Source organism: Corapipo altera, unplaced genomic scaffold (assembly GCF_003945725.1).
Source record: "Corapipo altera isolate COAL_440 unplaced genomic scaffold, ASM394572v1 55, whole genome shotgun sequence".
Classification (NCBI taxonomy): domain Eukaryota; kingdom Metazoa; phylum Chordata; class Aves; order Passeriformes; family Pipridae; genus Corapipo; species Corapipo altera.
The window spans coordinates 5,717,764-5,742,331 of record NW_020884882.1 but is presented as its reverse complement, the minus strand read 5'-3'; the positions used below and the strand labels follow the sequence as shown (position 1 = coordinate 5,742,331).

Sequence of the window (24,568 nt, the reverse complement as noted above, 5' to 3'; positions counted from 1 at the left end):
CAGCCAGGTAGGAGCACTCACCTCTTGCCTCTCTGTCATGATCGGCTGTCCCAGCCCCGTCAGCGGCACATGTTGCACCCGGTAGCCAGTGACGGGGCCACTGGCTGCCGTCCAGCGGATCCGCAGCTGGTCAAAGCCCCGCTCCAGGATCTCCAGGTTGGAGGGGCCGGTGTGGCTTTGCCCATCTGTGGGGAAGCAGGGGCTGTCAGTTCCAGGGTGCATGAGGCAGAGGGGAGACCTTGCTGGGGCAGCACAGACATGTGTCTGTTGGGATGGGATGGCCAGGAGAGCACTTTGGGTAGGGATGGGTGCTAAGAGTGCACCCATGGTGAGCGCAGCCTGGCTCCTGTCAGGGAGGAGGATCGGGGCCCATACCCAACAGATGCAGAGTGCCCCCGACACTCGTGCACACCCTGCGTGTCATCAGTGGCACCAGTGTGCTCAGCAGCTTGAAGTCACCAACGTAGAAGAAGAAGGCCTCAGTAGGCGTTGAGGCCACACGAATTAGCTCCTTGTGGTCAGCGTTCTTAACCCCTGGGAGGGATGGAGATGATGGGTGAGGGAGGGACCCGCACCAAGCAGGAGACCCCCTCATGTGGAGCTGAAGCCTCGCTCACCCACGGCAAAGATCTTGATCCCCTGGCTCTTCAGCTTCGCTGCTGGCCCCTCGGCATCATCCTGGGACTTGCCATCTGTGATGAGGATGCAGATCTGTGGAGGCCAGGCAAGAGATGAGAGACCCAGCATGGGGCCCATGGACCCAGTACTTCTCCCCATGTCGCCAGAGCCCTGCACGTACCTGGGGGACCCCGGGCCGGAGCTGTGTGGGGCCAAAGAAGTTGTCAGCAACGTAGCGGAAGCCAGCACCAGTCCGCGTGTTGCCGCCCTTGTAGCTTAGCTGCTGGATGGCCCTCCGGACACTTGTGCCATCAGTGTGCTGGGAGAAGGTGAACTCCACCCTGGGAGGTGCAGAGGGACAGTGTCACCTCCCAGCCCTGCCACCCTGCTGCCCCACATGGCCTCTCCCCAGGGCTCACCGTGGGTCATCACTGTACTGTGCCACGGCAAAGCGCACCGCCTTCTCACCCACCACCTGCACAAAGGGCCCCACCAGGTCATCCATGAAGGTGCGGACGGTGCGGAAGTTGTTCCTGCCGATGCTGGACGAGCCATCCACCAGGAAGGCGATGTCAGCCTCCAGCACATCCTCGCACACAGCTGTGGAGCAGTGACAGTGCTCAGGGCATGGAACAGCAAAATGGCACAGTGGTGCCGGCCCTCTCTCATCATCCAACCTCTATCATCATCCACCCAGTGCTCAGCACCCACCTTGGTTCCTCTTCTGCGCCATGGCAGGCAGGGGACCCAGGAGCACGGGGAGCACAGCCAGGAACAGGAGCTGGCCACTCATCGTGGGAGCCTGCAAGAGAGGATGCTGCCACCATTGCCCCACAGCAGCCCCACACCTCGGGGACAGCAGTCCGGGAGGTTCCCAGCACCACCTGTGCCAGGACGCCTGGCAGCATTGGGAGGGCGGGGTGCCAGTGCCGTCCCAGGCACCCCACGGCGCAGGGAGAGCCCCGCTTCAGGCCGGGGCAGGCGGGCAGCAGCTGGCCCGTGTACACCTGGTGGAGTTGCCCAGAGTGCGAGAGATACGGGCAGCGCCTGGCCCCACTCCAACCCTCCCGGTCCAGCCCAGGCTCTGCATCCCACCAGCCCTTCCCCTGCCCATGCCGCGGCACCGGCAGCAGCGCACCCCGGCCGCCTCTGCCTCCCGTTCCCCCCCCGCCCGCAGGGGCTCCCTCCGCCCCAGGAAAGTGCTCTAGGGCAGCAGGGAGCCAGCGTGGGCAGCTCTGCCCGCCAGCCCCACGCCCCGCCGCTTCCCACCCACGCGGCGCCGGGGGACACCTGGTCCGACACCCCTGCGATGGCCACGGCGGGTCCCAGCCCCAGCACCTCCCGGCCCGGGCGGAGCGAGCCCCGCCGCGGAAGGGTGGGCGAGTGCCCGCGGGTGCCCGCGCAGGAGGCTCGGTCGCCCCGCAGCGCCCCCCGCCCGCGGCGGGACCCCCGGTCCGGCCCCAAGCTCACCCGCCGTCCCCGCGGGGACGCTCCGTCCCGCACCGCTCCGCGCCGTTCCGTGCCGAGCCGAGCCGGGCGCAGGCGGTGCCGGCGCGCACCAGCCCCCGGCGCTCCCGCCCCTTTATGGAGGGCGGCCCGGAGCGCGGTCCGGGGGGGAAGCGGAGCAGCGCGGCCCCCGCCCAGCCCGGCCCCCCCAAAGGGCTTTTCCCATCCGCTCCCCTGGGAAGGAAGAAAGGGAAGCGGCTCCTCGGGCTGTCCCCCATCAAGTGCCGCCCTCGGCTGCACCACGCACAGGGGCTGAAGGGCTCCGAGGCGGGGATGAAGCAGGAGAGGGCTGGACCCCGGGGAGCGTTTCTGATGGACTTTCTGCCGAGATTTCGTTGAGGGGCCGAGTGGGGTCCATTAAGGCCCAAGGCAGTTTTCCCTCCAGCATCTGCATCCTCCAGGAAGATGAGCAGCTCTGGGACCTGCCAGCCAGGAGCTGGCTGCTCACCTCCATCCATCTTAGGAGAATGTGACGCCAGGGCCTCACCTTGGGCAGAGCTGGATGGAGCTGCCACAGGGACCTGAGCCCCTGACCCCCTCCATGTTAGAGTCTGACTCTGAGCACCAGCCCTGGGAAGGATAATGGTGGTGAAGGGCTGCTCCCCATACCAGCACAGCTCCCACAAGGCTTCAGGACCACCAGGCCTTGGCCAGAACCTTTCCTACCCCCACAGCTTGGGGGCAGGAGCATGTAGGGCTCTAGTACCCACGGTTCTTGTACAGGAACTGCCCCGGAGCCATCTGTGGGGCATCCTCCTGCCCTGCTCTAGACACCATCTCCCAGCAGCTACCAGAGCAGACCAGTACCTGAAACCTACCCCAGAGCTAGAGAAACTGGCCACTGAAGATGTGACTGCTGTTGCTGGAAGGAGGCAAAAGAGAAAGGATGCTCAGCAAGGTGAGCAGGGAACTTATGTTGCCCTGGTCTCACTTCCTGCCCACTCAGTGACTGGTGGAACTGTGCCCTGGGGCTCCTCCACAGCCCAGGGTGCACCGCTGACCCTCAGGGCACCCCTCACCTCCAGGCAGCCTGTAGGGCCACGCTGCTCCTTGGGGCACATCACACTGCACCCCATCCTCCCCCCCAGTGTCTGTGCTCACCTGAGGCTGACTCCGGCTCATGGCCCTGCCCTGCACCTCATGCCACCTGCGCTCTGTCCCCTTGGTCACCCAACATTCCCCTGTCCCCAGCACCTCACATACCTGTGCCCTCCCAGCCACCGGTGCAGGGGCTCCCCTCCGGCTCCTGCCGGGGGCATCTTCTTGCGGGCAGCAAGGAGAGTGACAGTGGGGGTCACTGGGACCCAGGGCCACCTCACAGCTGGGGGCCCGGGGCAGGGCCACCGGCCACTGAGCAAAGATGCTCCAGGGTCGGCTGCAGGCAACTTTCCCAGGCACACGCTGTTCCCGAGCAGGGGAGGAGTGGCGATGCCCCAGCTCTTCTTAAAGGCGCAGCAAGCAGTGCATCCCCTCCTCTTCGTTAGCCCTCCTCTCCTTAGACCCCAGCCCTGGCCCCCATACCTGGCCGGGGTGTTCCGAGATTCACCGTGGTCACGGGTTTCCCCCTGCCTGCCCCAGCCCTGTGAGTCCGGCTGTGAGTCCCGCATCCTCAGGTCAGGACCATCCCCAAACCCTCCTCCCGCCAGAGCTCGTTTAATGAAGACAAGGCAGCCTGCCCCAATTAGACAAGGGGCTTCGTTAAACAGGGAGCGGAGGGGCCTGCCAAGGGCGCTGTGTCTGGCCCCGGGCCCGGAGCTGGTGGAGCAGCCCCAAGGCGCGGTGCCGGCGACAGGGCACGGGCGGCCGGGGGTCGCCCCGGCAAACGGGGGCAGCGCTGGGGCGAGCATCGCCCAGCGGGCACCGCAGGCAGCGGCACCGGGACAGCGACACTTCGCAGCCATGCCAGGGGCTCTGCCTGCCACCTCGGCCCCCACGACTGTGGAAGGCACCAATTCGGGGTGGTCCCCAAACCCCAATCCCCCACGGACAGCATCTTGACCATCTTGCCAGCAGCATTCCGCTTACGTTGGCACTGGATGGGGGTACGCAGGTGTGCTGGGTCCCCAAAACCAGAGTGCCTCCCCCTCTGCGGTGTTTCCCAGCTTCCCCCTGCATACCAGGGCCAGGGAAGGAATCCGCGGCCCGCGGCGCGGGACGGTGCTGCCTCTGCAGAGCGAGAGCACCAGGTGCGAGTGACTCACGCGGCGCACCGCGCCGCTGCAGCCTGTCCCTCCGGGAACAGACCGAGAGGCTGTCAGCCCTTCCTGAAGCCTGGCAGGCTGGCAGCCAGGCCACCAGTCACTCCTGTAGCCCAGACTTGGGGTTCCCCATCTCCCAGCTGGCTCAGCCCCAAAGCACGCTGACTCCTCTTCCCTGACACTAATAAAAGTTTGTAGGGCTGATCCTGACCCCAGCTTCCTGCCTGTGCATGCCATCCTGGTCCCCAAATGCCACTCACCAGCCGATCAGATCATGAGAAGACAAAAAACATATCCCCAGGTCCCACTGACCCTGGTCCTTGCAGGGCACTGCTCAGGCAAGCAGGAGGTCACGCCACCCCCAGGCATAGGAGCCCCCCCAGTTTGAGAGTGCACACAAGGGAAGCACCAGGGCTGAGCTTCTCCCTGCCCACACTTGCCAGGCGTGAGGCCTCACCGCTGCTTTAGTGGGAAGCAAGAAGTGAATCTGTTTTCTTCAGCCCCAGGTGAGGTTTTAGCTCTCTCAGGTGGGATGAGTCATACATACATTATGGTGAGATGCTGCACAGTAAGACGGGTGCTGGGATGCAGAGCCAGCTGTGCTTGTGGTGCTGTGGGGTCTGTGCCCCATCCTCTACCCACCCTCTCCACATCCCACAGCCACTACCTCTGCTGCTGATCCAACACAGGCCGAGATTCAGCACAACTCTTACAGGATTTCAGTTTTCTAATCCTACAGTGATCCTGCACAGTGCTCCTCACTCCAGCATGACACAGGCATTCCCCAGCCAGTGGGAATGCATGGGGCAGCTCTGTGGGTGCTGGGAGGGAGAAACCCCCTCTCCAGGCAGTTTTAAATTGGGAAGCTTTCAGACAGAGGGGAGCAGCGGGGAGTTGGTGCCGAGGCGGGTGAGGAGAAGAGAAGCTGGCCAGAGCCCGGAGGGGGAACCTCGCCTGCCACAGGGGCCAGTTGGGACACGCTCCAGGAATGTCTCCTTGCACCACTCACTGCCAGCTCTATGCTGTGGCACCCAGCCACCCAGTACCAGCATCCTGGGAAAGGGGCCCATGACCCCTTGCCATCATCACCAGTCAGCTCGGGGACAGCCCGGAGGGACAGTGTCACACAGTGCAGCCTTGGGGAACCCCTGTGCCACCCCGTGGGACACCCCAGCAAGCCCATGGGCCACAAAATAGGCCAGAGTGGGGAACTGGTCACCCCTTACCTCCTACTGACCTCTTCCAAGGGATCTGGGCTGGGAGACAGCCGTGCCAGCCCCTCCAGGCTGCAATTCATACAAAGGGAACAGACAGCAGACCCCCAGCTCCTCCATGCTGCAGGGGACAGCTTGCAGCATCCCCTATCCTGCTACTGCCCAAAGCCACATCCCTGCAGGAAAAGGAATCAAAGTATGACATCAGGGTGAAGCCATGACCCACAAGCTGCCCTCTCTGCCCAGTGGCTCTGGGGATGCCCAAAGCGAGGGGGATGCTCCCAGTTGTGGGGTCAATGGGGGCAAGTGGTCCCACTGCAGTAGGGCTTGGTTAGGATGAGCCCACTGTGCCCCCAGATCAGGACTCCACGTGGGGTGGGTGCGTGTCCCAGCTGTCCCACAACTGCTGTGCAAGGATGGGAAGTTTTTCCTGCCCATAAACTGTTGTGTCTGGAGGCTGCTGCCAGCACGGCTGCACACCGGCATCGCACGAAGTTGCACTGGAATGCGGCCAGGCCCTGCTGGCCACACAGAACGGGCTCAGGGAGAACGATAACACCATGAGGATGTGGCCCCCTTGGCTAAGTCAGGCAGGAGAAGGCAGCCCTGGTCAGAAGACAGCAGGCTGGCTCTCAGGGACAGCGAGAGAGAGGAGAGCCAGGCACCGCCAGGGCTCTGCAAAGGGCCAGCGGTGCTTTGCAATGGCATGTGGCCAGCATGCCAGAAGGGGAAGGTGATGATGGGGATGATGGAAGCAGGACGAGGAGCCAGCAGCACTGCATGGAGTTCTAGAGTTGCCAGTTAACAACTTGCCTTCAGCTGCGTCCTGCGGCTGGGCTTTGGGTGATGCTGGGGACACCCAGAGAGGCTGCACAGTGGCTGGGGGTGGGTGTCAGGGACCCAGGGGGAGGCAGGGAGAAGGGTTAAGTGGGCTGCAGACAGGAGCTGCAGGTGACCACTCACACAACCCGGCTCATCTGCAGGAATCCAGCTTCTCCACTTACTGAGGCAAGAGCTGCTCCCCTTCAGTCCTGGCCCTACAGCACCAACCTTGCAGCAGGGTCCAGGCTCAGTAAAATCAGCCTTACTTGCCCTTGAGGATGAGGATGCAGGAGACAGTGGAAATGTAGGGACCAGTTGCAGCAAAGCTCCTTCAACACATTTGTGTGAAGCCAATGCTGCTTTTCCTCATGCTGAGGGTCCCATGGGGTGCTCATGCCCTAGAGATGCCCCAGACAGCCCAGCACACACAGCTATGGAAGGGAAACTCCTGCTTCTTCGTATGGGCAGATGAATTCCCTGCCTTGGGGTTATGAGGATTGAGGTGCTCCCAGACCAGCCCTGGCTGCAGGGTTTGCAGGCAGCAGCAGGCAGTGTCTGGCAGTACCTGGGGCACAGCCAGGCTTGGGGTGCACGAAGGGAGACCCAGGGACCCAAAGCAGTGCAAGAGCAGGGACTGGCAGAGCAGAGGGAGTGGTTTCCCCTTGGGTGTCTGCAGGAAGGAGGAGATGAAGGGAAGCTGAGAGAGCGCTGCCAGCCCACACTGTGCACACTCAGGGCATGTGTAGGCTGGGCGGACGGTGCGCAGAGCGTGACTCAACACGCAGGGTGGCTGAGCCAGCCCGTGCCCGCCTGCACCCACCAGAGCTGCCCAGCCTGCCTGCCCAACCCTGCGGGGGTCCCCAGGGACCAGCATCATCGGCAGCGCAGCACCTCAGGCCAGGTGATGAGATGCAAAGGTGAAAGGTGGCATTCCTGCTGCCCCGTTCCAGGGAGAGCAGCCCGGGGCAAGGCCAGGTCACTGGTGCTTCCCTGCAGCGCTGGGGAAAGTGAGGGGATCATCTTACCTGCAAACACTAAGGTGCCATATCTCTGGCTGCCTCGAGCCCTCACCAGCATCCCTCTGGAAAGGTGTGTGGCAGATAGGACAGCTCAGCCCCTGCTGAGCTGGGGTGCTGGGGGGCTGTCACTTGGCCTTGCAGGGTGCTTGCCACACTGCTCCAAATCTGGCTCCCAGGGGCACATGGCTTCAGGGAACTGGAGGGGCACACAGGAGTCACAGCACTGCTCCCAGGTACCTCACAGGAATGCAGACCAGCACCACGGGCAGGGTGGTACTACAGCTCTCTGCTTCAAACCTGACTGACCTGGGAGCAGCCAAGCAGGGGTGTCCACAGCAGCTCAGGACAGAGCCCAGCCCTGCAGAGCCAGGGCACTTGCAGCAGCACAGCAGCCCCTGCCACATGTGGGGACAAGCTGCCTGCCAGATCCCAAACCTGGCACTGCCCCCACACCACATCAGAGGGGACAAGCACCACGAAGCCATGGCTGCCCCATCCCTCCTCCCCATCCCGTGCTGGGCAAGGCATCACCACCTTCCCTGTGCATGGGAGCTGCTCTGCTGCCTGACATTGAGCCCTTCTGGGAAACAGCAGTTGCCCAGCTCCCAGTGCAGCACCCAGGGCCATAAAGCCAGCTGTAGCCTAACCTGGCTGTGGGAGCCCCCACAGGAGCCCTCACAGACCCTGAAGACCCTGCAGGAGTGGGCAGCAGTGTGGCAGGGGGTGCCAGGGGAGCAGCACAGTGGCAGGGGGTGCCAGGGGAGCAGCACGGTGGCAGGGGTTCACTGAAACAGCTCCCCAGGTAGGGAGGAGGAAGGGCAGACAGGCAGCACACGGGTCTGGGAAGCTGGAACCGTTCCCGAGATGCTGCCAGCAAGAAGCTGCTCCTTGTGGGGGGTTCACACAGCTTGATGGGGCTGGGAGTATTTGTTCCTCCCTCCAACGGCAACACCAGATGCCTCCCCGGCTGCAGGGGCTCAGGGCAGCTGTATTCCCAGGGGAGGAGCGTTGCCAAAAAGAATAGCTGTGAGTCCGAGGAGTCAGCCCTCAGGGGCTCGCTGTGGACTGCCATTTCCTTCCCAAGAGATAGAAATAACAAGTCACTAACGCCTTGTGCTCAGTCCCTCCTGCTGCCAGCCCACAAGTGTTGGCACCACCGCCCGTGGCAGAGCAGCACACTGGCCTGTGTTCACAAGTGACAGCAAGAGAGACCTGCTCTGGAGCTGCCCAAGAGGGAGTTTGCTCACCTCAGCTCTCCAAAACCAGTTCCCTTGTGCCAGGGAAAAGCTGTCCCTCACTTGCTCCGCTTTCAGTTGATCCTGCTCTTAGTTCCCCACTTCTGCACTTGGGATGCAAGTCTGGCATCTGGGAGGACGCAGTGGTTGCTCAATTCTTCCTCTCAGCCTCTATTCAAGTATTTCACAACTTGCACCAACACCCCCCTAAAAGCTACCTGCAGCTTCTTATAAAGTTCTGGCAGGATTCATGAAAAGAGCCCCCAGCTCACTCTTCCTGGGGCTTGGCTGCTCCTTGCGCAAGGGGCGCCCAGCAGAGCCATGGGAAGCATCACCTGCAGCTCCGAGGGCTGGGGGAGAGACGTGTTTGGGGGGGCTCTGCAGCCCAGCAGGCACCTATGGGCACGTGCTTCACCAGGGAGGGGACAGCACAGCTCACACCCAGGAGTGGCAGGGGCCCTGCCTGTCCCAGGCAGGGGCACAGGATGGGGTACATACCTCTGGAGAGCTGGGACCATGCTGCAGCCTCTGGGGAAGGGGCAGCCTTGGGTGCTGGTCAAGGCACAGAGATGACACAAGCTCTTTTACCTGCACCTGCCTGTAGAAGGGGTATGCTGGCTAACAGTGTTGGATCCCCAGCAGCTGCAGGATGCTGCCCTGAGTGTTTTACACATGGGAAGGGTCTGGTCATCAGTCCGCAGGGGTAGTGAGGAAGCCGCAGGGACCCCGCATCCAGGGGGCCAAGGCTGCAGGAGGGGTCAGGATCGCCCCTCCATGTGGGGCAGCAGCCAGGCTGCAGGGGGGACTGTGCTCCAGAGGAATTTGTGCAGTTCACAAGACCAGACTTGTCCTCATGTCTCTCCCCCGCGAGGCTGGGCCATTGCTCCTTCAGCTCTTTGGCTGGGTGCCCGACTCCAGAAGAAAGGAATAAAAAGGACGAAGCACCCGCCCTGCCCTGTCGGGTGAATCGCTGTCTGTCACCATGGGAACTCCTCCCTCCCCAGGCCCCCCCAGGATGACTTCATACCTCCACTGAGCAGGAGGGTGCGTCACTGGGATGGCACAGGGCGGGGAGACACGTACACCCCACACAAGGACCCTGTGGGGTGGACATGGGGCAGGATGCTGCAGAGCTCCAGGGGGAATGCTGAGCAGCCCAGGTGGGGGGCCCAAAGAGAGTGGGGGTACTGCACCCACAGAGTGCATTCCCAGGGGAATGACAATGGGGGGCTCTCAGAGCTCCAGCTCCTTGCAGAAAAAGTGTCACCAGCACCTCTGCACCTCCCCCGTGCTTCCATGAAGGAGGGAAGAGTGCAGCATCCTGTCTCTGGCCCCTCACCGCCTTCTGGAGTCACCTTGAACCACGAGGACCTCATCCTCCATCCCCCTCAGCAAAGCTGGGGCAAGGTCACCTGTGAGTCACCGCTGTGCGTGTGAGGCAGGAACAGGAGATACTTGTGTTCCCATGTCATAGGGGCTCCTGCCAAGCACTGCACATCTGGAACAGCTGTAAACAAAGCAGAGGAAGACTGAGAACCACAGTGGACAACTGCCAGGGGCAGCAGGGACCTCCAGCCTTGCAGCAGCCAGTGGGGGAAGGGATGGAAAAGCAGAACTGCCACGTGGATCCTGGATGCCCAGGGCTCAAGCACACTCACGGGCTGCCTCTCCCTGACAGCCCCTTGGCACACCAGGGCATCCTGCTGCCAGGGGAGCAGAGGCAGAAACTTGCCATAGACACAGTGCCTGCTACTCCAGCTCCTAAAGCTACTGCTCACCAAACCTTCCGTGAGAGACACAGCCCTGCTCACCATACCCATGGGCAGTTATCTCTACCTGGAAATCCCGCCCTCCAGGCTTCATGGGTAGCACCAGGTCTGTTTCTCAATCACTACAAGTGCTGCTCAAGAGCGACAGACTGGAGGGGCCATGGGTTTGTTTATACAGCAATCTGTACGGTGCCAAACTGTGCACTGCACCCTGAGAAACTCAGAATGCATTTTTCTGAAGCCGAAATACATCAACTGCTAAATCTTGAAGCAACATAACTTTAATTCCCTGGATTAAACATTCAAATAAGGAAGAAAAAAATACCCCCCAGAAGAGTAAACTCATCCTTCCCTGAATATAACAAATCAAAGATAAGCAGCATGCTCCCTTTACAGCATTATCCAAGTGCCTACTCTGGATAAAAGTCACATGCAAAGCAGAATGAAGTGAGTGCACAGTACTGGAGCTGTTTTACAAAACGCTTTGCACACCTGAGTCGCCGTGTGCTGAGGGCAGTGCACAGGGAGCAGCTTTTCCCTGTGCATTGCACCTGGTGTCAGCACCCACCTTCACAGCAGGACAACACAGCACCCAGAGAAGATGAATGCATCACACTGCAGGCTCTTGGCAGAACCAAGAACAGCGCTCAGATATTCAGGCTCCTCTTCCAGTATCTTAAGCCTTGCTCAAATCAGGCCATGTGGCATTCAATCCAGCCTCCTTCACTGTCCCCATGCTGTCTGTGCTGTGCAGTTCTTGCATCAGAGCAGGATATGGAACCTTAAATAACCCCAGAGCACAGCAGAGGCTCAGCGATGGATGGTGGGACACTGAGCAAGAGCAGTGTTTTCAGGGCACCTGAGAGGTGATCCAACACTGTTGATACCTCCTTGTACAGAAAAAGTCCCTCCTGCTCTCACAGACCAGGGCTGGAACCTCCCCATGCTGCCACTCCAGCAGCCCAGTGCTGGGCCAGCAGCTCCATTTTCCATTCTTGGGCAGGTAAGGAACCTGGGCAGATCCTTCTCCAGGCCCCATGCCTGAAGTAGCTTTTCTGGGCATCCCCGCTGATGGGCTGAATGGACAGCAAAGCCAAACCTCTGCCTGGCAGCCTCACTAAAAACCTCAGAGCTTTGAGGAAGGAAAACATACAAGAGGAAAGGACTGGAAAGCAGAGACTCGCATGGAAAAGTGAGAACCACTGATCCTCTTTGGATGGCACGTGGGGTAAAGCAGCTTTTAATGAGGATGTTCAGGGCTCTGAGTCACCCCTTTCTGATACACCATTGAAGACAGAGCCGAGACAAAGACAAGTCCTGCCACCATGCCTCGTGCCTCAGAGCAGCCCGGGTTGGCTGTAGCTGGCAGTCAGGCCTGGATGGGCCTTTTGTCCACTGCTTTTCCACGCAATGAACACGCTAAAGCTTTACACGAGGCATTTCCTTTTCCAAATAGGAAACAGGATCTCTGCATATGTGTCTGGATACCACTGCTCACTGTTCTTCTCTTCTGGTGTACAAAGCCCCAGTGGTGCACAGAAGGGTAAGGTGAAGTGCAGGAGCCCTGGGCAGGGCAAGCCTGTGAGTCTGCCAAGCACCAGGTACCACCCTCAGCCTGGCAATCCTGCAGCTCTGCTGAGACACTTCATCACAAGGAGAACCCATCCTTCTCTTGAGCAAACCACACCTCCTCTCAGGGGCTGGCTGGAGGAGAAGGCCCCTGGTCACAGCCATGCTGATGCACCAGGAGTCTGAGCAGAGCCAGGCTCCAGCAACACAATGCAGCACAGAGCTGCACTGCTGCCCTGTCTCCTAAACCCCACTCACCGATGGCTCCCACTGCTTCACCAGCCTTGGCAGGAGAGCAGGTAGAGAAGCAGGCCCAGAGGGCTGTGGGCTCTCCTCCCAGAAGCTCTCTGGCACCAAAGAGTGGCACAGCTCCAAGCCTCTCATTTCTGTGAAAGCCTCCCTGCAGCTCCCTGCTTCCCCAGGACAGGCTTGGCTCAGCACCTATGATTAGTATCAACTGTACTTTCCAGGGCGGGTAATTAGTTCAGGTGAGGCAACTCTGACAATTGGCTGCTGTAGCCCCTCTCTTGGCAAGCACCCGGATCCCAAACAAGCATCTCACATATCAAAGGGGCTGCCTGCTCCACAAGCAGATCCACCCTGTACATCTGCCCAGCCCTGCACTGGGGGTACTGGCAGCTTTTCCTGCAGAGAACAGGGAAACACGGAGCGCTCAGCACACGGCTCTAGTGAGTGCTCCCCATTTTCACTGCTGGAGTTTACATACCTGGAATAGCTCTGCATGGTGGACACAAGCCACTGTGCAGGTAACTGCACAGAGCCTTGCACAGGATGCCACAATGAGCACAGCATCCTCCTTTCCAAATCCTCCTTTTTGACAGCCAACAGACAGAATGTCAAGGTGTCATGGAGGAAAGGAAACTGCCTAGAGGTAGGTGGAAGGTGTGAAGTTCAAAGAGGGAATTCACCAGAAGAGGATGAGACCATGCAGAAAGGGAGGGAGCAAAGGCCAATTCATACACCAGGCTAAATTTATCAGCACAGTCTAATGGGATCCCAAGTAACCTTCCAAGTAAAGTAGCAAAATAAAACACTTAAGCCATTGAAAACTAAACTGGTCAAAGAGCCCTGCTGAACAATCCCGCATTGTCCATGGAGCCAGGAAACAGATTTATTAGGTCACCCAGGCCATCTCCAGTTACAGTGAACTTGGGATGGTTCTAGGGATGGTTCCAACTCCCTCCTCTGGCACTGCCACTGTCCTTCACTGGGCAGCGGAAACTGCAGGAAGGGGAGGGGAGAAGTCCAGCAAAAGATCTCACTTTTTCAAGGTTCAGGAAAAGCACTGAGGTAGGAGACTTCCATCATGCCAGACACTTCCCAGTTTTGATTCCCTTGGACTGAGGCTGCTACAGTGGATAGCTCAAACAACAAAGGACCTGCCAATGAGATTAGAGCTTCAGTTCCTCCAGCACCAACGGATTCAGCTGCCAAATGCTCAGTGACTCTGCACCCATTCCAGGCTACACTTTCCAAGTCCCAGACAAGGCTTCGAGCCTGGGTGTCTTTGCCAAGCAATAATGCTCTTGACTCCTGAGTGGGTTTCCCCCCCACCATCTTTTAGATCCCCAGTCTGAATGCTTGTTGTTTACGAAGGAAAAGTTATATGGCAAACCTCCCAATCCTTGGAGCCTGGGAGATGCCTGTGTTTCTGGAAGCATGGAATGCCACAGCATGCAAATACAACAGGGACTCACTACAAGGCAGAGTGCCATCACAACTGCAGCCAGAAGATGCCAGCATCTCAACCTCAACTCCTAGCAGGCACCCAACAGCCCTCTGCATCCAATGCCAGTCGCCTGGGCATGGCTCCTAGTCCAGATCAGCCCAGATATTCAGAGTTCTACGTGGAAAAAGCATCTACAAAATCCACCTTAGGCTGCATAAGTCAGGCACCCTTGAAGAGCTGCAGCCCTTTAGTCAGGAGTTATCTTTGCTGCAGTGCTGGGAGCACACTGCTCAGCACAGCCAGCTGCTTTTGCAGAGAAACAGAGCAACTTGGAAAGCAGCAGTTGCAGAGGGGTTTGAATCTGTTCCTAGTATAAACTGGTGTAGGAGAGCCTGAGGAATTAATTACTCAATAAAAAGATACCTCCAAAGAAGAAAACTTGTAGGAAATGCTAAAGCAAGGATACACATCTCCCTTTCCTTGTATTTCTCACCAACTGCAAAACCCCCTGGAAGCTCACCCGGGAGGCGAAAATATACAGCAGTGGAAGACAAAAGAGGATTACAGTCTGATTGCAGTCACCAGACTAAGACAGAACCATTTATTGGTTCCACAAGGCTTGAGGCATAAGTGAGCTTGTTTAGTTTTTCAGCCCTCAGTGCACTTGTAACGAGCCAGAGCTTGTGATGATAGTTAAACCCAAATTGCATCAAGAACATTTAACAGTTTCAAACTTGCCTTGTATACGCAATGAGTTCAGACACACTGACTCTCTGATCAAGAATCCAGATTCAGCACAAATGATTTAGTACACTGGATTAGTCTCAAGTGTAATGACTAACTCTGAGAAACTTTTACACTATTTTTAAATCTCACTTGTCAGGGCAGAACCTGGAAACTAGATGAGAATCCCAGAGACATTCATCCCAAGACAAAAATCAAACAGGAGTACCTCGCAGCTTCCAAGGGCAGCTGTGTCAGGCTAGTGCCACCTGGTGGGAAACTTTTCTCCACCCCCCTTGCTCAGTTTCATCCTTTCTGTTCCATGTTCCAGCTTCCCAGAGGCAAGACAAGGGAGTAACAACCAGATTAACACCAAAAAAGTAGAAAGGGCAGCGTAGCTCTTCCAACTATTCAGAGTATCTTCCAGGTACAGGCCACAGTTTCTCAGCTATTGTGTAGCTGAGCCTGACTGGATGGACAGAGGCTCATGTGCAAGAAGAATGTGTAGACCAACACCAACACACCTCACAACAATCTCTGTGCATTATTAAGCTGGTTTACAGATAACCAGGAAGATTAATTGACACATCTCCCTATAGAAACATACGCGTTATTATAACACAGCTCCTCTGGAGAGATGTTTGTCTAGCAACAGCTCCAGCTCCTCACACCATCCTGACTCTGCTAGAGCAGCACCAGCAAGGCCCAGCTGACCACCCTCAGCAGGTGGTGGGACAGATGGGGTTGCACAAGCTGTCCCACCACACTGGTGCTCATTTCAACAAGAGGGTCAATACTAACACCACAGCCCAGGGACAGGACAAGGACCCACCTTCCACAGATGCATTTTGATCTCCTTGGTGAGCAGGAAAGTGCAGAGGTTCCCCCAGACAGTGCCCTCTACTCTTAGGTCAGCACAAACAGCACAGCTATAGCTCCAGTTTGACCAGGCTGCTCCTTGCACAGAAGGGCATACTGGGCATAGCTTGAGGTACCCTGGCAGCCTCATCCCAATGGAAAGATTTCATTCAACCAGCCTAGAGACAAAACCTCTAAATGACACTGCCAGCTCAGGACAGAGAAGGCAAGGCTAATGACAGACACGCAGACAAGATTCTAGCATGAGCCCTGACAAATGAAGACTGATTGGTCCAATATCTCCCCAGTTTGGCAAGACTAACAATGTCTACATACACAAGCCAGCAAGAAACACTTGAATCCCAGCAGAACCAACTCCACATGGGATGTTTTTATTTTTATACATTTAACACCGAGAAGACAGCTGCTTTGAATGGACTCAGCCTGCCCGTGGTGCACAAGGCATTCAGTGGCAGAAGGAACCTGTCACAGTCCACAGCTTCACTCCTTCCAACCTGCAGGCACACATCCTAGAGACGGATCCAGTACATGGCACTGCGGAGACGGTTGTAATCCAAGAGCTGTTCAATGGGACCTGAGTGAACAGAAAAAGAGTTAGTCACTGGAGACATAGTTAAAATCCCTGTGCAGTTTCTCATGGTCTTAAAGCAGATGGTAGCAGAGCAGACCGTGCTCACAATCCAGAGCAGTTTTGCACAAAATCAGGCAACCACAGCTCAAACCTGCATCAGGAAAACCAGGAGATACTATCTCCTGACAGACTAAGCTATTTTCTCACACTGCTCAACAATGTTCAGTACAGCTCCACATACAGGTATGCAATACAGGGAGCCACCAAGTCATTCCAACTTCCTGTTCATAAACTCTCCCTTTCCAAGCTGCTCCACTTTGAAGGCCAGAGGAAACAGCTGCCTGGAGGAGGGGAATTCACAACACACAGGAAGGAGGCAGCAGAGCGGAGCTGAGCTGCTTAGGCAGGTTTTCCGAGAGGAATTTGTCCTTGGCCAGACAGACATGCCAGAGCAGCACGGGAGAATCAGGTCCCTTCATTTCCCTTACATAAACCACCCTGACCCCAGGGTAAGGACACCTGGCAGACGTGCTGGGCCCGCACCCAGCTACAGGACTCTCAGTCTTAGTCACGGCTCCACAGCAAGGAGAGGTGGGAGGACAGCCAGCAGCTCCCTGCCACTGCGTCTCCATCACCTGCAGGTCTGATCTCCTGGAAAACGTGCCTTGGCACACCTCGTGTGCACAGGCAGGAGGATACCAGTAAAGAACCAGAGTGGTTAAGGAGGTCAGGGCAGACACACAAGAACTGCCTGCAACTCACTTCCACTCAGCTCTTGGCCCTGTCCTGTTTTTTAAGCAAGTACTAATTGCCTCACACTACTTACCCACTGCTGCAATTGCCGGGCATTTGTCATAAATGTATTTACTGCAGACATCTCTCACCATTCTTGCATCAACAGCCTAACAAATATCAAAGAACCAATTAATGACTCTTCCAGCACATTTCACTCCTCAAAGTTGCAAGTTACTGTTGCCACTACATATCAAGATCATTAAAAAGACACACTCAGACTCTTGGGGACCAGCTGCCCAGCTCTGCCTGTGAGGATGGCCAGTGTCTTACACAACACATTCTTCTGAAGGTACAGAAGACAAGGCAGTCCAAAATCTGAAGCCTTCGAAGGGAAACATTGGCTGCAGAACTACACAAACTAGGTGTTGGACACCCCTAGGGGAAATATTAAAGGGATTTCAAGTTGTGCTGCTTGAAACACATGTATGCCCTCTTTCTGGGATGTCCACACAGAGAGAGGATACAATGAGTCTGTGCCAGAGATTCAGACACCTATATCAGTGTCAGTGGGATAACCACCTGGACTCCAGGCAGTTTAAGGGATAAATAAGCCACATGTTACTCCAGCAAACTAAGGCCAGAAAATGCTGACACTAATCATGCTCAGGTACCCCAGCCAACACAAATGGATACCTACAGAAATCCTGGCATCCCACTCCTCCAGAGGAATACGGCGCCCATAGTTCAACAGGTGGCTTGCAATATTCTCACACACTCGTGTAGTACCTAGATGTTGAAAATATCACATGGTCAGTGAAGCAGAAAGCCTTCCACAATAGCACAGCCTGATCACCAGCCAAAACACAGAGAAGAAACTCTAACCATTAAACCAGTTGCTAACAAAGCACAGTCCTAATTCCCACTCTATGCAGCTCCAGCAGGAGCTAAGCAATACAGAGATTGCTTCAGTGGTCTCCAAAGTCTTACAACCAAGGCAGACCAGTCTGAGGGTCTCAATTTTCAGGTCACCGGGCAGTATGTCACTCGCTGGAGCACAGCAGGCTGGGGTTGGCTGCTTTGACAACATGGCAGAAGAATGAGGAGCAGGGAGAGAAGTTTTGCCCAGTGCCTGCCAGCAGAACTGCAACATCTAGCACAGCTCCTGCTGCCCAGGAGAGACACAAGCAATAACCCTCTGAAAGCTGCACAGTGGTCCACCCATAAACCAGAACATACCATCCAGCTGAGCCACCATGGCATTTCGGAGATAGTTCTTGGCTCTTGTCACCTCTGACTCTGTGGTACTGGTGCACAGACGCATCCTGGAGAGGAGATGAAAAGACCACGAAAGCTCTTAAAGTTGCTTGTCTGCTCAGACAGAAAGGGAATTCCTCCCTTTCCCAAGCCTCTGCAAAAATAAGCTATTATCAACACCACTTGTCTTGCAGGCTGAGATTCATCCTTGATCTCCACAGAGCAGCTAAGAACTGGGGAGCACTGAACAGCAGGAGGTAAGAGCTCAAGCTCACAGGCAGGGGATTCAGCCAGCAGGATACACGCTGAGTTACACTCACAAAGGTCTGAGCAGCCCTGGTGCTGGCTCTGGCTTGCCCAGCAGGCCCAGCAGCATGTGGAATGCATTGCCCTATCACAGGAGAAGGAAGGCGTGTCAGCCATTCCCTCGCATGGCAAGCTGCTATGGAAACTGATGCTGAAAGAACAAGACAGCTCCACAGAGTCTGTTTGGACTCCAGCTGCTAAATCCCTTCCTCCCCTGCCAACGGCAACGTCTCTGGGGCAAGAGCTCACTCCACCTGCTCCATACACAGCACGGTTCGGCTCTGAATCTCAGATGTAGCCTCAAACCATTACTGGTTCGTGGACACAATAAGATGGACAGCCAGAAGGTTCCCAAAAACTGGCATGACTCCAGCAGCAGGACATTAATCAGCCGCAACACAACAGCCTGAGTGGCAAGAACTCCGCCTGCTTTGCTTAGGCTTAACAAGACAATGGAGACATGTCTCTTGGGCACCCAGGAAAGCCTTGTCTCTGAGGAATGATCTCCACTGTATATAAAAAAACCCCCAAGCCTCGGTGCTAATACTTGAAAGTGTGAACAAAAGACGTGAAGAGCCCTAAGGGATTAAAACAGCTCCTCAAAAACCACATCCTACGAGATTTACAGAAACCATTTACAGCATCACTTAAACAGAATGCAAGTTACCAAGAAGTTCATAAAGAGACACAGCTCTCTGCAGACTTAATATGCTCCCCCAGCAGCTCAGTCTCCCACGAGAGGGTCAAATCTTAAATGCAACTTCTGCCAAAGTTGTACTTACCACTCCCCCTGAGCACAAAACATCATATCATCTATGGTCAGAGGATCGGAAACAAAATGGAAACCGAAGAGGCCAGTGTCAGAGTAAGAGGTGTTGAATGTCTGGAAACTGTGGCAGAGATTATGCTCCACAGCAAGTGTAGCCAGCCTGCTAGACTGATTCTGTAAATAAGGAGATACTGTCAGCCATTTCACTCTCAGCTTCCTCACAGCTCAAATTCTTTCCCACTGAGCTGTTTTCACAAAGACCACAGACAAGACAGAGCGGAACACTTTGCTGAAGGGGATCTTAATTTAGACCCTTCATGTGGTCAACAGATGGAAAAGCCACAGACAAAGGCCTAGGAGTCCATCCAGCAAAACCATTTCCTTTCCCAGCTGCAGATGAGGAGCTGGTATGCATACCACCGTAGGAGTGGGAGAAAATGGGAAGCACACGGTCTCCCAGCAGCAGGGGTTAGCACAGTTATACAGTCCAGACAGATTCCAGACAATAATGGATGCAATACTGGGGTTTTGAACAAGTTCCACTTGCTCTGCAGTTATAAGGCAAGCTTGCATCATGAGATTGTAGACTATTTAGCTGTGCTTCCACTACCACCCCCACCAAGTGGTTAGTTGTGGGAGTGGGAATAAGCTGCTGAGAATTCACCAGCTAAACCTCTTCCAAACTTAGCAGAGAAGGTTCAGTTCATCTCCCAGCATCACCCCTCAAGATCTGGCCCGGATTACCCTTGATTACTCTTCTATCCTATTTTCCAGGCTCCCAACCACTTCACAGTTGGAAGCTAACCACAAGAGCCTTCCCTAAGGCACATTCACACCTAGAATCCCCACAGTACTTCATATTAAAAAGCTCCAGGCTCTCCCTGTCACACTCACAAGCCTCTTACCTTCCCACCTCCAAAAGTGCGGTCGTAGCGCCCGATGATGGCATTGGCCACGTTGAGGACAACGTTGTCTGGATCAGCCCATCCTGGCCCCTCCACAGCAAGAGCAATATGGGCAAGGGGCAGACCATCATCTCTGGCACGGATCTAGGAAATCATCAAGGAGTGGAGGAGAATGGCATGAGCACTGTGACTTGCCCGCAGCCTGCTGCAACGTCAGGCTGACAAAGTGGGGTACTTGATGTGATTCCAGTGACATGAAAGAGTCTCAGGCACTACTGAGCACAAACTGCTCTGATGTGAGTTTTCCAGCAGATGATGTGAGCAATGGCCTCTCATTCCTAATGGATGTGGGTCCCATCTAAAACCCAACACGTGGCAATAAGCCCCAAGAACAGAACATGGGAGCACTACCAAGATGCTGCATCATCAGCTTCTCCACGATACACAGATTTTTTTCCTCTCAGAAGCAGCTGTAATTGCTTTCACATTCATTCAACAGTTGGGCAACACCTGCTTGCTTTGATGGGGACCAAAACAACTTTACCTCACTCCCTGTGAAGCGACAGTGCGGGAGGATAGGCACAGCATCCTCTTTGTATGCGACAGGCACTCCACTGAAGTGTTGCTTAGCTGCATCTACCAGCTCTTTGTGTGAAATACCTGGCAATGGCAAAGAGAGAGACTTACAGTCCTAGAGCAATTTAACAAAATGATCTGATTTTACATTAGAGACGCGTGACAGGGGTTTGGGTATTTGAAAATACCAAGGCTTCTCAGAATCACAAAGATCTAGAACTTACCTCCAGCAGCTGCCAGGACCATACGGGGTGCCTTGAAGTGAGTATCAACATATGAAGCCAGATCTGCTCGAGTCAGCCGCCTAGAGAGAACACAGAGACCTGGTACGTCAGCATCTCTGACTTGGAGGAATGAGAGGCTTAGGAGAAGCAAGTTTGCAGTGCAGAGACAGCAGTGATTGTTGTGGGGTAACAATACTTTTTAGAAACAAGACTGTGCACTGTGTTTTCCCCGTGCTCTAAATCTAGAACACAAAAAATGGGAACCAGCAGCAAATATGAAGAGTTAAGGATAAAATTCAATGCAGATTGGAGAGTACTGAGCCCAGTCACTGACCTAATGCAAGGCCACTGCTTCAATGACCACCCTACCTCTTAATTTCTCTAACAGTGTCAAATTGACAAGCATAGGAGAAGGTTCAACCTGTCCCTTCTAACCTCAGGTCTTGCACTAGGGCTTCTAAGGAATGTGTGCAGCATTATGCTTTCACCAGCTTCAACAAGGAAAACACAGTCAGGGCACAAGGAGAGCCCCATGGGCACAGATCACCTCCATGCACACACTGGTTTCCTCAGGCAGTCACCACGACCAAGCAGCAGCAGTCATGTACCCCATGGACTGAACCCCTGGGCTGTGCCCTGCATCCAGCCCGTTGCTCACTTGATGTTCTCTGTGGTCCCCTCAACAGTGTGGGCCAGCGGAGTGCCCTGGAAAGCAGTGGCATGAAGGTAATCAAAGGTGACATCCACCAGGTTGCTGTCCATTTCTTTCAGCTCCTGAAGGATGACGCCACGTTCCTTCTCGATCTGAGAGTCCTCCAGCGCACAGTTCTGCACAACGTCAGCCAGGAGTTCTACAGCTGCAACACAATTCCCATGTTAGCATCCCACTGCCTGACTGCCACCCAGTGCTGCTGAAAGGAGAAGAGACACACAGGAGGAGTGAGCAACAAACCACACTGGGAAGGAGATGCAACATAAAAGAGCTGAGTGCTGTCTGTTCCCACAGCACAAACAACACCAGTTTAGCAAGAAGTCTTCAAGTCAGCTCATCACTGCCAGTGGAAAGCAGGCAACACCAGTAGAAGGTGAAGCATGTCAGCATAGCCCATATCTACAGCAAGGCCCACAGCTCTGACTCAAATCACTGCCTCTGGCCAAAACCAACCCAGAGGAGTCTGCACATGGCAGCAGAGCACAAGCAGCACTCACAAGAGCTGCAATAAGCACTCCTCACACAGCAGCTGTTGCTGACTTCAGTTTCCCAGCTACATAAAACAACCACAGACTCCTGAATCCCCCCCCGAAACACCATGTCACTGCACTGCTCTCTTCAACTACCAACCAGAACCTCCAATTTACTGTTCAGCTACTTCAGTCCTTGGTTGGTAGAAAGGATGCTTGGGGGAGAGAAACACAAGCACACGCACTTGCTTAAGTTCCCAATCAGACTTTGCTCCCTGGCCATCCTACCTTTGGGCATGTCCTTGGACAAGGCTTTTATGTAGAAGGCAGTATGCTCACGGGATGTGTACCCATTCAGGTGAGCACCCAGACTCTCCACTTCCTTCTCAAAGGCAGAGCCAGGACGCTTCTTTGTGCCCTAGAAGGAAACAGATAAACTAAATCATGACATGAACAACTTTCCCCCCACCAGGAAATTCCTTGTAGAATTAAAGCAAGGAAAATAACAACAAAGACCGAAAGCAATAAAAACTGTCATATGATTCATAAAAGCCAAGAGCAAGCACAGAAGGCAAGAGATTTAAAACTTGGCTTATTTTCCCTAGATAAAGGATGGCTGAGGTGCATTTTCAAAGACCAACATAAATTCAGCAGGGAAAGAGAAGACTTATACTGAGAGACAACAGTGGTTGAAGAGCACATCTGTGGAAGTAAACCAAGAACAAGCCTAAACCAAAAATAAGCAGGCGTCTAACTATCCAAGTAGTGAAACTCAGAAGAAGCAGAAAACTTCTTCTAATACAGATCTTATCTCCTAAGGAGCAAGCCAGATACCGCAACTGCCCATGAAGGCACAGGCTGGACTCAAGTCAGCAAGTCCCAGGCTTAGATGCCCTCTGCCCTGTTCAGCAGAGACTTAGGTTATTTAAAAAGCAACAGCTGTAACCCCTAAGCTTCCCTCAGCTGCTAAGAAAATCAAAGAAAAATAAATGGCTGTAAGAAATGCTGCTTTGAGCTCTCTCTGCTAACCTGAGGAAACATGCTTCATACCACAGTGCTCCAGGTGTGTTACAGAGTGGCTGGGACAGCCAAGGATTGGAACCACGATGTCAGACACTCTGTCTGAATTATCAATTATAGCATTTTTTACTTTAAGAGGAAAGACAACTAAATAGCAAATAAGAGTCAACAACATATGGACAGAGCATTCAGTGCAGCTCTGTGCAGGCCCAGCACACCTCCTTACCTTAAAGGCCAGGTGTTCCACAAAAAAACCAGCCCCGTTGTTCTTTGTGTTTTCATAGCGGCTCCCGGCCTCGATCCACACACCCACCTGGCAGCAAAAACAGGGAGTGACATCAGAGAAGAAAAAAATCAGCATCCTCGTGCCACAAACACAGCAGCAGGGACAAGAAGTCTGCTACCCATACATTACACCAGTAGCATCAAAAGAAGCAAACACAAGAAACAGTTTCCTGCACGTGTTTTGGGTTTTTATCTGTCAGCTTCAACTAAAGCTGGTTTTGCCAGAGAGAGAACTCCTACTGATCACTTACTGCTCACACAAAAAAATGTAAGGCTGAGAAAACTTGTAGAGCACGAAAGCTTGACTACAGACTTAAGACAACACCAGGCTGGGCCTTCTGCTGTTACATTAATCCCACCAGTTCATAGAAAGAAACAACGGAATCACTGTCAAAAGCTTTGGTTCAGACAAGGTTTGTCACTTTTTGGAGACCAGATACAGGCTTCAAGGAAGCCCTCAACCTATCTTAAACTCACCGTGCAGGTTGGCTGCCTGGACTCCTCTGAGGCCACACGGAGCCCGTTCTCCAGGGTGGTGACCTGGGTCTCGGGGATATTCTGGAGTGTCTGGGCATAGGTGGCAGCACCTCGCTTCCTTGTCAAAGTCAATAAAGCTGCCTGAAAAGACAAAGGCTGTCACGACCACTAGCTAGCAGCTCCCCTCGGCGGGGCCCGGAACCCGCTGCGGAGCCAGAGGTTTGGAGCAGGTTGAAAACTCCAGGGAAAACCCGACGGACAAGTCACACCCCGGCACTGGGGCGTGGGGCGGACGGCGGGCCCCCGGCAAGCCCCGCACCGGGAGACAGTGACAGCCGCCGCCGCCCCCCGCCCGCCCAGCCCCGCTCCAGCCCCGCTCCAGCCCCAGGGGTCTCACGGCCACCGCCGCCCGCCCCGCGCCGCCCGCCGCGTCCCCGTGACCTTCCCGGCCGGCGCACAGGCTGGGCCAGGCGGCAGCACCACTGCACCGCGGAGCCGCCCGCGCCCTGTCCGGACTCCCCCGCCGGCGCTGCCCGCGGCGGGCGCGGTGACTCACGGAGGGGTGCGGCCCCCACAGCAGCGCCCGCCCGGCCGCGCTGCCCGCCCGGCACACCGAGCGCGCCGCCATCTTGTCCCTGTGCCGACCGACAGACCGACCGCACCGCGCCTGCGCAGGGGGCGGGGCCTGCGGCTGGGGCGGGGCGGCGCGGGCGGTGGCGGTACGGGCGGGTGGTGGTGGCGCCCCCTGGTGGCGGGAGGGCGCGGGGGGGCGGGCAGGGAATGGAGGTCCCGGGGAATGGGGGTCCCAGGGGATAGGGGTCCTAGGGAATGGGAGTCTCAGGGGAATGAGGGTCCCAGGGGATGGGGATCCCAGGGATAGGAATCCTGGGGGATGGTGGCCCGGGGGACTGGGGTCACAGGGAATGGAGGTGCTGGGAATGAGAATCCTGGGGAAAGGGGGTACCAGCTCATTCCACTCCCTCGGCTGCAGCCCCACGGCCCTGGATGGGTCACGGGGAGAA

The 24,568-nt window shown here is 55.7% G+C and overlaps 2 protein-coding genes across 2 annotated transcripts in view; both read right to left on the bottom strand.

The window, feature by feature from the left end:
* Positions 1-3,359, bottom strand: part of COL7A1 (collagen type VII alpha 1 chain) — a 30,985-nt gene extending 27,626 nt beyond the window's left edge. The window contains exons 1-7 of the mRNA XM_027640712.1: positions 3,328-3,359; positions 1,330-1,420; positions 1,038-1,218; positions 800-959; positions 618-711; positions 376-534; positions 22-185 (exon numbers count right to left, since the gene is read on the bottom strand). Coding sequence (XP_027496513.1) covers positions 22-185; positions 376-534; positions 618-711; positions 800-959; positions 1,038-1,218; positions 1,330-1,411 — 840 coding nt within the window. The 5' untranslated portion in view covers positions 1,412-1,420; positions 3,328-3,359. The remainder of the gene's footprint in view (positions 1-21; positions 186-375; positions 535-617; positions 712-799; positions 960-1,037; positions 1,219-1,329; positions 1,421-3,327) is intronic.
* Positions 3,360-15,571: 12,212 nt separating this feature from the next.
* Positions 15,572-24,182, bottom strand: LOC113945853 (cytochrome b-c1 complex subunit 1, mitochondrial). Its single transcript, XM_027640514.1, has 13 exons — positions 24,103-24,182; positions 23,547-23,687; positions 23,011-23,097; positions 22,053-22,182; positions 21,241-21,439; positions 20,583-20,662; positions 20,327-20,442; positions 19,783-19,926; positions 18,891-19,051; positions 17,785-17,870; positions 17,246-17,334; positions 16,640-16,715; positions 15,572-15,816 (listed from the first exon to the last, which is right to left on the bottom strand). The coding sequence occupies exons 1-13, from the start codon at positions 24,172-24,174 to the stop codon at positions 15,752-15,754; spliced, it is 1,446 nt and encodes a 481-aa protein (XP_027496315.1). The 5' UTR covers positions 24,175-24,182; the 3' UTR covers positions 15,572-15,751.
* Positions 24,183-24,568: the final 386 nt, after the last annotated feature.